The sequence below is a fragment of the Rhinoraja longicauda genome, chromosome 8 (assembly GCF_053455715.1).
Source record: "Rhinoraja longicauda isolate Sanriku21f chromosome 8, sRhiLon1.1, whole genome shotgun sequence".
Taxonomy (NCBI): Eukaryota; Metazoa; Chordata; class Chondrichthyes; order Rajiformes; family Arhynchobatidae; genus Rhinoraja; species Rhinoraja longicauda.
In genome coordinates, this window is record NC_135960.1 from 69,244,309 (window position 1) to 69,260,258 (window position 15,950).

The window sequence follows — 15,950 nt, forward strand, 5'->3', positions numbered from 1 at the left end:
ACCATTGGTGGAGCGGGAGCACGTGGTCGCTGGCTGGGTGAGGAGACGTCACCTTTTGTCCCTTATTTGGGAGAGAGAAAATTTAGAAACAAGGAACTGTAAATACTGTCTTACAACAAAAAAAAGACACAGAGTGAAGTCTGGAGGCTGGCAAATGTTGTGCCTCTATTCAAGAAAAGCAGGGAAATGCCAGGGACCCACAGGTCAGTGAGCCCAACATCTGTGGTTGGAAAGGTACTTGAGGTTATTCTGAGGAATAAGAAACACAGGCATTTAGGTGGGCTAGGGCAGATGACGGGTAGTCAGCACGGTTTTGTATGTGGGAAGGCGCATCTCACAAAACTCAATCAGATTTATAGACAATAGGTACAGGAGTAGGCCATTCGGCCCTTCGAGCCAGCACCACCATTCAATGTGATCATGGCTGATCATTCTCAATCAGTACCCCGTTCCTGCCTTCTCCCCATACCCCCTGACTCCGCTATCCGTAAGAGCTCTATCTAGCTCTCTCTTGAATGCATTCAGAGAATTGGCCTCCACTGCCTTCTGAGGCAGAGAATTCCACAGATTCACAACTCTCTGACTGAAAAAGTTTTTCCTCATCTCCGTTCTAAATGGCCTACCCCTTATTCTTAAACTGTGGCCCCTGGTTCTGGACTCCCCCAACATTGGGAACATGTTTCCTGCCTCTAACGTGTCCAACCCCTTAATAATCTTATATGTTTCGATAAGATCCCCTCTCATCACAGTTTCCAGGCTCCTGTACCATCTTCCCAGCGGTAGCAGCGAGATGAGAGCGTGGCCAGGGTGATGTGGGTCTTTAAGATGCTGGCTGCCTTTATGACTATGTGACTAGCCGGCATCCTAAAGACCCACACCCACAACGACCACGCTATGTGTGATTGCATCTACAGGCCTGTTAAGCTGCTGCAAGTAAGAATTAGAAGGATGAGAGGGGGATCTTATAGAAACATATAAAATTATAAAAAGGACTGGACAAGCTAGATGCAGGAAAAATGTTCCCAATGTTGGGGGAGTCCAGAACCAGGGGCCACAGTCTAAGAATAAAGGGGAGGCCATTTAAAACTGAGATGAGAAAAAACTTTTTCACCCAGAGTTGTGAATTGGTGAAATTCTCTGCCACAGAGGGCAGTGGAGGCCAATTCAATGGATGAATTTAAAAGAGAGTCGGATAGAGCACTAGGGGCTAGCGGAATCAAGGGATATGGGGAGAAGGCAGGCACGGGTTACTGATTGTGGATGATCACAATGAATGTCAGTGCTGGCTCAAAGGGCCAAATGGCCTCCTTCTGCACTCTCACTATTTTCTGTTTCTAATTCCATTGTTCCATTGCCGGTACATAAGATGATGAAACACTCTTGACTCTTGAAGCATCAAAAAATAATTGATTCATCCTTCAATCCTATCCCAGATGACTGCTGGAATTACACAACATGCTTTTGCAGAGATCAAACTAGGGGGATGACTACAATTAGTGGGAAGATTGATCGCTCACAGAGATCGCTAACAATTCATGCATGCAATCAATAGTTAGCCACTCCACATCATCGCCCCATCCAGTTCAGGATAAACAATATCATTTGCTGACACTCCAGGGTCAGGGACAGACACAGATGGGAGGAGAATTCAGGAAGAGGACGAGAATAGGTCCTGGACAAGGGAGGTCGAGATTCCACGAAACTGTCTTCATCGATGGATCGGAGGTCTATGGAGTCGTCATCTTCAAGTTCTTGGGTCTGCACACCATTGAAGATCTGTCCTGGACCCAGTCCATTGATGCAACATAAAGAGATCCCATCAGCACCTCTACTTCCTCAGAAGATTGAATGGATCGGCATCCATGCTCTCTTGATCTTCTACAGGATGTGCAGTAGAGAACGTGTTGGCTAGCTGCATCACGGCCTGGTTCAGCAACTCAAACACACAGGGAATGAAGACTGCAAAAACTGGTGGGCACTGCCCAGTCCATCATGGTTACTGACCTCCTCTCCGTCGAAGGGATCTACAGAGAGTGGTGGACACTGCCCGGTCCATCACGGGTACTGGCCTCCCCACCATCGAAGCGATCTACAAGAGGTACTGCCTCACAAAGGCAGCCAGCATCATCACAGGCCCACACCACAGATAGGATGTGTCGATACACTTTAGAATTCATTATGCTACTACCATCAGCAGTTGTATCATCAATGAAGTGAGCCAGTACCTTCAGCAGCCATACATGCCCAGGCCATAACACCCCCACCACCGTGTTTCACAGATGAGGTGGTATGCTTTGGATCTTGGGCAGTTCATTCTCTTCTCCTCCATACTTTGCTCTTGCCATCACTCTGATACAAGTTAATCTTTGTCTTATCTGTCCACAAGACCTTTTTCCAGAACTGTGGTTGCTCTTTTAAGTACTTCTTGACAAACTGTTACCCGGCCATCCTATTTTTGCAGCTAACCAGTGGTTTGCATCTTGCAGTGTAGCCTCTGTATTTCTGTTCATGAAATCTTTTGTGGACAGTGGTCAATGTGAAATCCACACCTGACTCCTGAAGAGTGTTTCTGATCAGTCGGACAGGTGTTTGTTTTTTTTTCTTTATTATCGAGAGAATTCTTCTGTCATTAGCTGTGGAGGTCTTCCTTGGCCTGCCAGTCCCTTTGCGAATAGTAAGATTAACAGTGCCCTCTTTCTTCTTAATGATGTTCCAAACAGTTGATTTTGGTAAGCCTAAGGTTTGGCTGATGTCTCCAACAGTTTTATTCTTGTTTCTCAGTCTAATAATGGCCTCTTTGACTTTCATTGGCACAACTTTGGTCCTCATGTTGATCAACAGCAATAAAAGTTTCCAAAGGGAAACTTATCTTCATTGATGAAAAGACTGGAGGAAAGGCGAGGTGCTGAGAGCTCTCTTATACCTGCATTAAGGAGGCATTTAAACACACCTGAGCAATTACAAACGCCTGTGAAGCCATGTGTCCCAAACATTATGTGCCCTGAAATGGGGGCCTTTGCATAAACACAGCTGTAATTTCTACATGGTGAAACCAAAATGTATAAAAATACCCTTTGATAAAATCTGACAATGTGCACTTTAACCACATGTGATTTTTTTCTAATACAAACCTCAAATTGTGGAGTACAGAGGCAAATAAATAAATGATGGGTCTTTGTCCCAAACATTATGGAGGGCACTGTACCTTTAGAAAGGAGATAAGGAGGAATTTCTTTAGACAGAGGGTGGTGAATCTATGGAATTAATTGTCACAGAAGACTAAACTCAAAGTGAGAAGTCTTGGATTGTTTCAGGGCGGCACGGTTGCGCAGCGGTAGAGTTGCTGCCTTACAGCGAATGCAGCGCTGGAGACCCGGGTTCGATCCTGACTACGGGCGCTGTCTGTATGGAGTTTGTACGTTCTCCCCGTGACCTGCGTGGGTTTTCTCCAAGATCTTTGGTTTCCTCCCACACTCCAAAGACATACGGGTTATGTAGGTTAATTGGCTTGGTGTATGTGTAAATTGTCCCGAGTGTGTGTAAGATAGTGTAAATGTGCGGGGATCGCTGGTCGGTGCGGACTCGGTGGGCCGAAGGGCCTGTTTCCGCGCTGTATCTCTAAACTAAACTAAAGCTGTGGAGGCCAAGTCAATGGATATTTTTCAGGCGGTGATTGACAGATTCTTGATTAGTACGAGTGTCAGGGGTTGTGGGAAGAATGGGGTTGAGAGGGAGTGATAGATCAGCCATGATTGAATGGTGGAGTGGACTCGATGGGCCAAATGGCCCAGTTCTGATCCTAGAACTTGTGAACTAGTCTTGAGGTTCATCTCTAAACCACAATTTAAGCTTTTACTGAAGTTCAGGCGAAAAACTAGTTGGAATGAGAGGTCACAAATCTGAACTACAAACTCTGTTTCTCTCCCCACGGATTCCCTGAAACCTGCTAAGTGTTTTTTTTTTTAGCATTTTCAGGTGTTCTGTCAGATTTGCAGAACCACAGTAATTTGCTGTTGCCCTCCAGGGCATTGGTGCTTTTCTGAAATAATTCAGGAGGTAAAGTTATCAGAAGGTGACAGTGACTTCATCTAAACTTTTAGCAAGGAGATTGGCAGAATATTTACCGAAGCCGGTTAAAGAGGACCAAACTGGATTTGTCAAAAAAAGGAAAATATCTGATAATGTAGCAAGATTTATAAGTATTTTACATTTAGCACAGAAAAGAAAGGAATTGAGCGTAGCAGTTGCTTTAGATGCTGAAAAGGCGTTTGACAGGTTAGAATGGGATTTTTTATTTAAAGTATTAGAGAAGTACCGATTAGGAAATGGTTTTATTAACTGGGTAAAAGCTCTTTATAAACAACCTAAAGCCAAAGTGGTGACAAATGGCCAATCTTCTCAATCATTTAATTTGGAAAGATCTAGTAGACAGGGATGTCCCTTGTCACCGGCTTTATTTGTATTGGCCATTGAACCTCTGGCAGAGCTAATAAGAGCAGATTTAGATATTAAAGGATTTAAAGTTAATCAGGAAGATCACAAAATTACTTTATTTGCTGATGATGTCTTAATTTGTCTTACTAGACCATTGGAATCCTTAAGAAAATTATATTTCAGACTGGAAGAATATGGGAAAGTATCAGGATATAAAATTTAAAAAGATAAAACTGAAATAATGCTTCTTGTTGAAGGCAATTATGATCAATGTAAAAGAGAAAGTCAGTTTAAATGGCAAAAAGAAGGCATTAAGTTTTTAGGAGTTAATGTAGATAATAAGTTAAATAATTTGTATAAATTAAATTATAAACCACTAATAAAAAAAATAGATGAGGACCTGAAGAAATGGATGAATCTTCCAATTACATTGATAGGGAGAGTGAATTGTATTAAGATGAATATTTTTCCGAGGATACAGTATTTATTTTCAACACTGCCAATACCTTTGCCAAATAATTTTTTTCAAGAATTGAACAAAACTGTGAGGAATTTTCTTTGGAAAGGTAAAATGCCAAGAGTGTCTCTGGAAAAATTAACATGGAAATTTGAATTAGTTGGATTGCAATTACCAAATTTTAAAAATTACTATCTGGCAGCACAAATGAGTTTTATTTCATCCTTTTATCAAGAGGGTGGAAAAACAGCATGGGTTAAAATTGAAATGGATAAAATAAAAGAACCTTGTCCAGAAGAATTTATATATAAATGGGAAGCGAAGCTATTAGTTAAGGATAAAGAGTCACCTTTGCTAAAACATTTAATTAATACATTGTTGAAATCAGTTAAAGTTAAGGATAAAAGATTTTTCTTAACAGCTAAAACTCCATTAGTAAAAAATGGATTATTGCCGTTTGCTTGGAATAATCAAATACTACAACTCTGGGAACAGAAGGGTATTAAAAATATAGGAGACTGCTATGAAGGGAATATCTTTTTGACATTTTCGCAATTGAGAAATAAATATCAAATTCCAGGGAATAGTATTTTTTTCTATTATCAATTACAATCTTTTTTAAGGGAAAAGTTAGGTAATTCAATGTCTCTATTTCAGATTAAAGGAATCGAATCCTTGATTCAGGGCAAGGGAATGAAAAAATGTATATCATCAATGTATAAACTACTACAGATATCTAGTCCAAAGATAGGAATTCATAAAGCACGACAAAGATGGGAAACAGATCTTAATATTATTATTGATGAACCAAGTTGGGAAAGACTGTGTTTAGATAGTATGAAAAATACTATTAATGTGAGATACAGCTTAGTACAGTATAATTTTTTGCAGCAACTATATTTAACCCCGGAAAAATTAAATAAATTTAAACCAAACTCATCCGAAAGGTGTTTTAGATGCAACCAAGACGTGGGCACTTTTATACACTCTACATGGGCATGTCAGAAGGTAATTCCTTTTTGGCAAGACCTAAAAAAGTTTTTAGATCAATTGATGAATAAGATCATACCAATGGATTCAAGGTTGCTTTTGCTAGGAGATACAAAAGGAATAATACCAAAGCTAAGTTTGGATAAACATCAGGAAAGATTTCTCAAAATATCATTAGCAGTAGCAAAAAAATGTGTTGCGGTTACATGGAAAGAACAAAATGAAATAAGATTTGAAAGATGGCATGCAGAAATGCGGAGTTGTATCCCATTAGAAAAAGCAACGTATAATCTGAGAAATGGATATGACTTCTTTTTGAAGGTGTGGAACCCATATGGCAAAGCTAGGATTAAGAATAGGAAGTAGTTAAATTCAGGATTGCTTTGATACCTAACAAGAATTTAAAAAGAAATTACTCGGAAGTGACTCCCTCGGGACTCCAGGTTTATCTTTTTCTTTCTTCTGCTTTTTCTTTTTCCTTCTTTTGAACTGGGGGGTGGGGGGGGGGAGGGGAGAAAATACAGAACAATACGTGTATAATCAAAGTTATAGGTCAGTGACTATAGTTTACTAAGGAATGTAAAATGTATAACGTATGGGTTCTGTTAAAACTTAAATAAAATATTTTTAAAAATAAAAAAAAATCTAGCTCCTACGCACTTTCTCAGTTGAGAATGGCTTTCTTGGCTTTAAGGGCGGCACGGTAGAGCACAGCGGTAGAGTCGCCACTGCCTCACAGCACCAGTCTACGGAATGCGCACGTTCTCCTTGTGACCTCGTGGGTTTTCACCGGGTGCTCCGGTTTCTTCCCACACTCAAAAGACGTGCACATTTGTAGGTTAATTGTGGCTTCGGCAAAATTGTAAATTGTCCTTCACTTGTAGGATAGTGTTGGTGTACAAGGTGATCGCTGGGCAGTGCGGACTCGATGGGCCGAACGGCCTGTTTCCGAGCTGTATCTTTAAAGTCTAAATTCGTTTAGTTTAGAGATACAGCGAGGAAACAGGCCCTTTCGGCCCACCAGGTCCGCGTCGACCAGCCATCCCCACACATTAACACCATCCTACACACACGAGGGACAATTTTTACATTTACCAAGCCAATTAACCTACATACCTGTACGTCTTTGGAGTGTGGGAGGAAACCGAAGATCGGGGGAGTCCAGAACAAGGGGCCACAGTTTAAGAATAAGGGGTAGGCCATTTAGAACTGAGATGAGGAAAAACTTTTTCAGTCAGAGAGTTGTAAATCTGTGGAATTCTCTGCCTCAGAAGGCAGTGGAGGCCAATTCTCTGAATGCATTCAAGAGAGAGCTAGATAGAGCTCTTAAGGATAGCGGAGTCAGGGGGTATGGGGAGAAGGCAGGAACGGGGTACTGATTGCGAATGATCAGCCATGATCACATTGAATGGCGGTGCTGGCTCGAAGGGCCGAATGGCCTACTCCTGCACCTATTGTCTATTGTCTATCTCGGAGAAAACCCACGCAGATCACGGGGAGAACGTACAAACTCCGTACAGACAGCACCCGTAGTCGGGATCGAACCCGGGTCTCCGGCGCTGCATTCGCTGTAAGGCAGCAACTCTACCACTGTGCCACCGTGCCGCCCTAGAATCATTAAGCCATTCTACCTGCTTTGTTGATTTTTGTCTTGCTGTGTCTAATCAGAGGGAGCACCAAATGTACACCATCGACAACATAGCTTCAAACATTAACTATTTCATTCATTCACAGTTTTTACCAGATTTGAATTTGTTTCATCTATATACTAAAACTCTCGCTTGTAATCTTGTTTGTGACTGAACTTCAGCCAAAACGGTACATGATAGCGCGACAATTTTAGGCCCACCTTACTCACCGTCGTCACTTTAGTGATAATGCAAGTAGTTTTATTGAAATCGGTGTTATATTTTTAAAGTTATTCACATTTTAAAGTTTAAATCTATCTTCCAGGGAGGGATGGGGGGAGGGGGAAGAGGGAGGGAGGGGGGAGGGGAGGATAAGGGGGGTTGAGGGGGATGGAGTGTGGGGGGAGGGGAGGCGGAAGGGGGGGTGGGGGATGGGGATAAGGGGGGTTGAGGGGGATGGAGTGTGGGGGAGGGGAGGCGGAAGGGGGGGTGGGGGATGGGGATAAGGGGGGTTGAGGGGGATGGAGTGGGGGGAGGGGAGGCGGAAGGGGGGTGTGGGATGGGGATAAGGGGTTGAGGGGGATGGAGTGGGGGGGAGGGGAGGCGGAAGGGGGGGTGGGGGATGGGGATAAGGGGGGTTGAGGGGGATGGAGTGGGGGGGAGGGGAGGCGGAAGGGGGGTGGGGGATGGGGATAAGGGGGGTTGAGGGGGATGGAGTGGGGGGAGGGGAGGCAGAAGGGGGGTGGGGGGTGGGGATAAGGGGGTTGAGGGGGATGAAGTGGGGGGAGGGGAGGCAGAAGGGGGGTGGGGGATGGGGATAAGGGGGTTGAGGGGGATGGAGTGGGGGGAGGGCAACGGGGGTTGGTGGGAGGGAGGGAGGGAGGGAGGGAGGGAGGGAGGGAGGGAGGGAGGGAGGGAGGGAGGGAGGGAGGGAGGGAGGGAGGGAGGGAGGGAGGGAGGGAGGGAGGGAGGGAGGGAGGGAGGGAGGGAGGGAGGGAGGGAGGGAGGGAGGGAGGGAGGGAGGGAGGGAGGGAGGGAGGGAGGGAGGGAGGGAGAGGGGGAGGGGAGGGGAGGGAGAGTGGGGGAGGAGAGGGTGCTGCACCAATGCAGGAGAGGTTTGGGCCCAACGGGTCCACTTGGTCTAGTTTGTTTACAAAAACAGGCTGTTACAGTGCATTAGAATACAGTATTAGTGAAAATATCTATCTTTGTTAGCACTATATTGAGCAAGCCCTTCAAGACCACAAAGACGTAGGTGTAGAATTAGGCCATTCAGCCCATGAGTCTGGACAGACACGGAGACCAGGTGCAGTATTTGCTCTCGCTGGCAGTCTGTTTGTCCTTTTTGTTTGTGTGTTGGTGGTGGGGTGTTTTGTTTTGGTTGTGTATGTGGGGGGGGGTGGTGGGGGGGGGGGGTGGTGAGGGTGGGTGGGGGGTGTGGGTGGGGGAAATCTTTCTTTTTTTTTTAGGTCTCTTCCGCGGGGCCTTCCATCGCCCGGCGCGGCTCGGCCGCGGGACTGAACAGCGCCCGGTGCGGCTCGGCCGCGGGGCCTTCCATCGCCCGGTGCGGCGCGGCCGTGGGACACCATTCTGCTTTAGTTAAACATTTTGTTCAAGATGGCCGCGCCATTGTGTTTGGCTGCCTGCCACTGTATGTTTCTTTTTTTTTCCTAATCAGATGTGCAGCACTTTGGTCAACGTGGGTTGTTTTTAAATGTGCTATACAAATAAAATTGACTTGACTTGACTCGAGTCTCCTCCGCCATTCGATCATGGCTGAACTATTTTCCCTCTCAGTTCAGAGATACAGCTTGGAAACAGGCCCTTCAGCCCACCGAGTCCATGCCGACCATCGATCGCCCGTTCACACTAATTTTATGTGATCCCACTCTTGCACCCACTCCCTGCAATCTAGCGGTAATTTATGGTGGCCAATTAACCGAGAAACCTGCACATCTTAGGGATGTGGGAGGAAACCAGAGCACCCGGAGAAAACCCACACATTCACATGGAGAACTTGCTAATAGCCATATTAATGCACCAAATTCATAAGTCACAGGAGTAGAATTAGGTCATTCGGCCCATCGAGTCTACTCTGCCATTCTATCACGGCTGGTCTATCTTTCCCTCTCAACTCCATTCTCCTGCTTTTCTCCCTGTAACCTTTCATGTCCTCACTAATCAAGAACCTGTCAATTTCTGCTTTAAAAATACCCAATGACTTGGCCTTCACAGCCGTCTGTGCCAATGAATTCCACAGGTTTATCACCGTCGGGCTAAAGAAATTCATAGAAACATAGAAGATAGGTGCAGGTGGAGGCCATTTGGCCCTTTGAGCCAGCACTGCCATTCATTGTGATCATGGCTGATCATCCACAATCAGTAACCTGTACCTGCCTTCTCCCCATATCCCTTGATTCCACTAGCCCCTAGAGCTCTATCTAATTCTCTTTTAAATTCATCCAGTGAATTGGCCTCCACTGCCCTCTGTGGCAGAGAATTCCACAAATTCACAACTCTCTGGGTGAAAAAGTTTTTTCTTACCTCAGTTTTAAATGGCCTCCCCTTTATTCTTAGACTGTGGCCCCTGGTTTTGGACTTCCCCCAACATTGGGAACATTTTTCTTGCATCTACCTTGTCCAGTCCTTTCATAGTTTTTATATGTCTCTATAAGATCCCTTCTCATCCTTCTAAACTCCAGTGAATACAAACAAGCCCAAATTCCTCATTTCTTTTCTAAATGGTGAATCTGACCTCATCTGCTAACATGAAGACACAGAAAGTGCAGATGCTGTGTATAAAATCATGAGGGGAATAGGCAGGGTGAATGCAGAGTCTTTTATCCGGGGCTGGGAAATCAAGAACCAGAGGACATACGTTTAAGGCAAAAAGGGAAAGATTTAATAGGAGCCTGAGGGGCAACTTTTTCACCCAGAGGGTGGCAGGTAAGGTAGTTGGGACAAGTAGTTTAAGAAAATAACTGCAGATGCTGGTACAAATCGAAGGTATTTATTCACAAAATGCTGGAGTAACTCAGCAGGTCAGGCAGCATCTCGGGAGAGAAGGAATGGGTGACGTTTCGGGTCGAGACCCTTCTTCAGACTGAAGAAGTCTGAAGAAGGGTCTCGACCCGAAACGTCACCCATTCCTTTTCTTCCGAGATGCTGCCTGACCTGCTGAGTTACTCCAGCATTTTGTGAAAAATACCTAGTTGGGCCAAGTACTATACACATCATTCTAAAACATTTGGACAGGTAAAAGGATAGGAAAAGTTGAGAGGGATACGGGCCAAACGCACACAGGCGGGACCAGTGTAGATGGGGCATCTTGGTTGGCACGGGCAAGTTGGGCCAAAAGGCCTTTTCCCGTGCCGTATGATTCCATGACAAGAAACTGCAAATGCCAGAATTTTAAGCAAAAAACACAAACTGCTGGAAGAATTTAGCGGGTCAGGCAGCATGTGTGGCAGTACAGGGCAGACCACATTTTGAGTCGGGACTCTTCTTCAGACTCCGAAGTGCCTCTAGTCAGACTCTTTCTAGTCTGATGAAGGGTCCTGAGCCAAATTGTCATTTGTCCATTCCGTCCACAGATGCTGGCCGACCCACTGAGTTGCTCCAGCACTTTGTATTTTGCTCACCTGCTAATATGCCGAACCACCAACAATAAGTAACCAAATTATTATTTTTAAATATCACACGAAATAAAACTCCGTTTCAGTCTGAATATAAACTGTCTTCAATTCTGCATAGAAACACAACACGTTATAAACTGTCAAAAAAAGACACAAAGTGCTGGAGTAACTCAGCGAGTCAGGCAGCATCTCTGGAGAACATGGATAGGTGATGTTTCAGGTCAGGACCCTTCTTCAGAAGGATGATCCCGACCTGAAACGTCACTTATCCATGCTCTCAGAGGATGCTGTCTGACCCGCTGAGTTACTCCAGCACTTTGTGTCTTGCTTTGTAAACCAGCATCTTCAGTTCCTTGGTTTGAGGTTATAAACTGTTGTCAGTTCTGCATTAAAATACAAGAGATAAAAGCTGTCTTTAATTCTGCATTGAAACATAACTGATGAAAACTGTCTTCAGTTCTCAATAAAACACAATGCAATTTTGCATTGAAACAACTTGATTCTATATTAAAACCGCTCAATTCTGCATTAAAACAGCTTAATTCTGCATTAAATCACAGCTTAATTCTGCATTAAAACAGCTTAATTCTGCATTAAAACACACCCTAATTCTACATTAAAACACAACTCAATTCTGCATTGAAACAGCTTAAATCTGCATTAAAATACAGCCTAATTCTGCATTGAAACACAGCTTAATTCTGCATTGAAACAGCTTAAATCTGCATTAAAATACAGCCTAATTCTGCATTGAAACACAGCTTAATTCTGCACTAAAATACAGCCTAATTCTGCACTGAAACACAGCCTAATTCTGCACTGAAACACAGCCTAATTCTGCACTGAAACACAGCTTAATTCTGCACTGAAACAAGGCTTAATTCTGCATTAAAATACCCTAATTCTGCACTGAAACATAGCTTAATTCTGCATTGAAACACAGCAATTCTGCAAAAAATACAGCCTAATTCTGCACTGAAACACAGCTTTATTTTGCAGTGAAACACAGCTTAATTCTGCATTGAAACACATCTTAATTCCGCATTAAAATACAGCCTCGTTCTGCACTGAAACACAGCTTAATTCTGCATTGAAACACAGCTTAATTCTGCATTAAAATAAGCCTAATTCTGCACTGAAACGCGGCTTAATTCTGCATTAAAATACAGCCTAATTCTGCACTGAAACACAGCTTAATTCTGCATTAAAACACAGCCTAATTCTGCACTGAAACACAGCTTAATTCTGCATTAAAACAGCCTAATTCTGCACTGAAACACAGCTTAATTCTGCATTAAAACAGCCTAATTCTGCACTGAAACACAACTTAATTCTGCACTGAAACACAGCTTAATTCTGCATTAAAACACAGCCTAATTCTGCACTGAAACACAGCTTAATTCTGCATTAAAATACAGCCTAATTCTGCACTGAAATACAGCCTAATTCTGCACTGAAACAGCTTAATTAAAACAGCCTAATTCTGCACTGAAATACAGCCTAATTCTGCATTGAACCACAGCTCCATTCTGCATTAAACGCTACTGAGTTCTGCATTGAAACACAGCAGATTACAAGCGGCCTTCAGTGTGACTGACGCTGGTAAAACACAACAGGTTAAATCCGTACATGCTCTCACAGAATTTGGTAAGGACGCTGGGCTTCTCATGGTTCCTGTGCTGGCGGAACCATCGCTGGATGGTGTGCACGTCCCAGTCCAGCTGCTTGGACAGCCCTTCCAACCGCTTCTCATCTGGGTGCTGGGAAACAACAACAAGGCAATTTAGCCAAGCATGGATTTCTCCATGATAATCAATAACAGTCCACATTTATATAGCGCCAGATCGGTCCTCTCCGATGTTGTCACACTGATGCAGGTGTAAGCTCATAAGTTCTAACAGCAGAATTAGGCCATTCGGCCCATCAAGTCTACTCTGCCATTCAATCACGGCTGATCTATCTCTCCCTCCTAATCCCATTCTCCTGCCTTCTCCCCATAACCCCTGACACCCGCACTAATCAAGAATCTACTTTTCTAAGAGTTGAGTTTTCTAACTGAGGCCTTAAGGGCAGTGAGGAAGGTGAGAGGTTTAGAGATTGATAGAGTTCGCTTACTTCATACAATATTTGGGCACAAATAATGAAAAGTCAATACCTTTAGATAGACAGAGATAGTGTGGAGACAGGCCCCTTGCTTGGCCCACCCATCCAACACCCACGTACACTAATCCTACACGGATCTAATCCAACTTTATTCTCTCTAGATGGACACAAAAAGCTGGAGTAACTCAGCGGGCCAGGCAGCATCTCTGGAGAGTAGGAATGGGTGACGTTTCGGGTCGAGACCCTTCTTCAGACTAATTTTATTCTCTCTATATTATGATCAATTTCCCCCAGATTCTACCTGCACACCTGCACACTGGGGACAATTTACAGAGGGCCAATTAACTCACAAACTCGCACGACTCTGAGATGTGGGAGGAAAACTAGAGCACCTGGTGGAAACCCACGTGCTCACAGTGAGAACTTGCAAACTCCACACAGACAGCACCCAAGGTCAGGATCGAACCTGGGTCTCTGGCGCAGTGAGGCAACAGCTCTACTGGCTGTGCCTTCTGGATCAATAACACAAAGAGTCTGAACAAGAGACAAGCGTGTTTAATTGTCAAATGGACATGCAATGGAACAATGAAATTCTTACTTGCCTTGGTTTAAGAGGAATGTGAATGCAGTAACGCACAGATAAATGTATAATAATCAATAATACAGTAGATTAACGGTAGGTAAAAATAATAGTCCAACAATCACAGACCACAGTGCAATCAAAGACACAGTCCACAGAAGATCACAGTTGCTGAGGTTAGTGTCGAGCAGGCACAGACTGAAGAAGTCTTGACCCGAAACGTCACCCATTCCTTCTCGCCAGATACTGCCTGTCCCACTTTCAAAGACACTCTGTGAAACGTCACCTATCCATGTTCTCCAGAGATGCTGCCTGACCCGCTGAGTTACTCCAGCACTCTGTGAAACGTCACCTATCCATGTTCCCCAGAGATGCTGCCTGACCCGCTGAGTTACTCCAGCACTCTGTGAAACGTCACCTATCCATGTTCCCCAGAGATGCTGCCTGACCCGCTGAGTTACTCCAGCACTTTGGGCTCTTTGGAGCCACCCATTCTGCCGATGAAGAATCTTTCATCTGATCACCTCGAGCTTCCAGCCTTTGGACGGTGCTTGGTTTCCATCCAACAGTTGCTGTTCATCCTCTGCTCCTGTCCCCATCACATGAGCAGAAGGAAGTCGTGTGTTTCCACCACTGAACCACTGCAACCCACCCACCACCACGCCTGTCTCTGTGTCGGGGTCTGCTCTGTGTGGAGATGAGGTTGGGTGTTGTGACGGAGATATCTAGGTTACAGTTCCAGCATTGAGAAGAACTTCTCTTGCCTAAGAGTAGATGGACACGAAAAGCTGGAGTAACTCAGCGGGTCAGGCAGCATCTCTGGAGAAAAGGAATGGGTGACATTTCGGGTCGAGATCCTTCTACAGACTGAGATTCAGGGGAAAGGGAAACAAGAATATCGCAATCATAACATACTTTATTAGCCAAGTATGTTTTGCAACATACGAGGAGCTCCATTTGCCGTACAGTCATACCAATAAAAAGCAACAGGACACACAATACATTTTAACATGAACATCCCCCACAGTGACTCCTCCACATTCCTCACTGTGATGGAAGGTGAAAATAAGTTAAATCCCTCCCTTCTTTGTCCTCCAGCGGTCGGGGGCCTCTAACCTTCCGTTGACGGGGTGATCTTGACTCCCGTAGCCGGCGGTGGGCCTTCCTCGTCGGGGTGATCAAGCTCCTGCATCGGGGGGGATCTCAGCTCCCCCATGCCGGGCGATCTACCCTGGGTCGGGGCTTGTCGAACCTCGTGCGGCTTTGGAGCTTCCCGACGTCGGTCTCAACCCGAGACTGCAAGCTCCTTGATGTTAAGTCTGCAGGCCGCGGTTGGTGCATCGATCCCAGGCAAGGGATCACAGGCTCCGATGGTAAGTCCATGCCCCGCGGTGGGGCTCAAAGTCAGTCCCAGGCAAGGCCTCCAGCTCCACGATGTTAGGCCGCAGAGCGACCGGAGATACGATCCGGAAAACAATCGCATAAAAAAAGTTCCCCCCCCCCCCACACATAAAACAAACCAGACCACATTAACACATACTTTTAAACACAGCAAAAATAATATCAACATGACGAAAAGACAGACAGACCATTGGCGAGGCTGCCATCTCTGGAGTAACTCAGCGGGTCAGACAGCATCTCTGGAGAAAAGGAATGGGTGACGTTTCGGGTTGAGACCCTTCTTCAGACTGAGAGTCAGGGGAGAGGGAAACAGTATAGAGGTTGGTGTTGAGAGCTAGGGATGTTGGTACACACAAACATTGGATCTTTTTCTGCACAATAAGTGCTTTTTGAACTACTTTTGCAAAAGGGTCACATGTGGTTATAATTGTACAAACGGCCAGGGAGGGGGGAGTGTCTTTTCAGTGCACCAGTTCTTCCATCACCCCTGCGTACTGCTGAGGAGCGCAGTCGGAGGGGAAAGATTTGTCCTGCTCGTTCTTGCTCTGAACGACGGCAGCCCTGTGGCTGTTGGGTAAATACAGAGATTCACAAGGGAATCAGAGGAAGATTAGCAGAATGCAATGTGTCTCAATGACATGCAGGAATGCTTGTGAACCAGCTACATTCTTTGCAAAGCATAAATTGTATTTAGGAGGCTTTTCCAGCCTCGCCTTCTAGTT

General features: G+C 44.9%; 1 protein-coding gene across 1 annotated transcript in view; it reads right to left on the reverse strand.

Moving 5' to 3' along the window:
* Positions 1 to 15,950, reverse strand: part of LOC144596373 (ceramide synthase 6-like) — a 140,419-nt gene that overhangs the window by 85,240 nt on the left and 39,229 nt on the right. Inside the window, exon 3 of the mRNA XM_078404630.1 lies at positions 12,774 to 12,904. Within this exon, the coding sequence (XP_078260756.1) occupies positions 12,774 to 12,904 (131 nt within the window). The remainder of the gene's footprint in view (positions 1 to 12,773; positions 12,905 to 15,950) is intronic.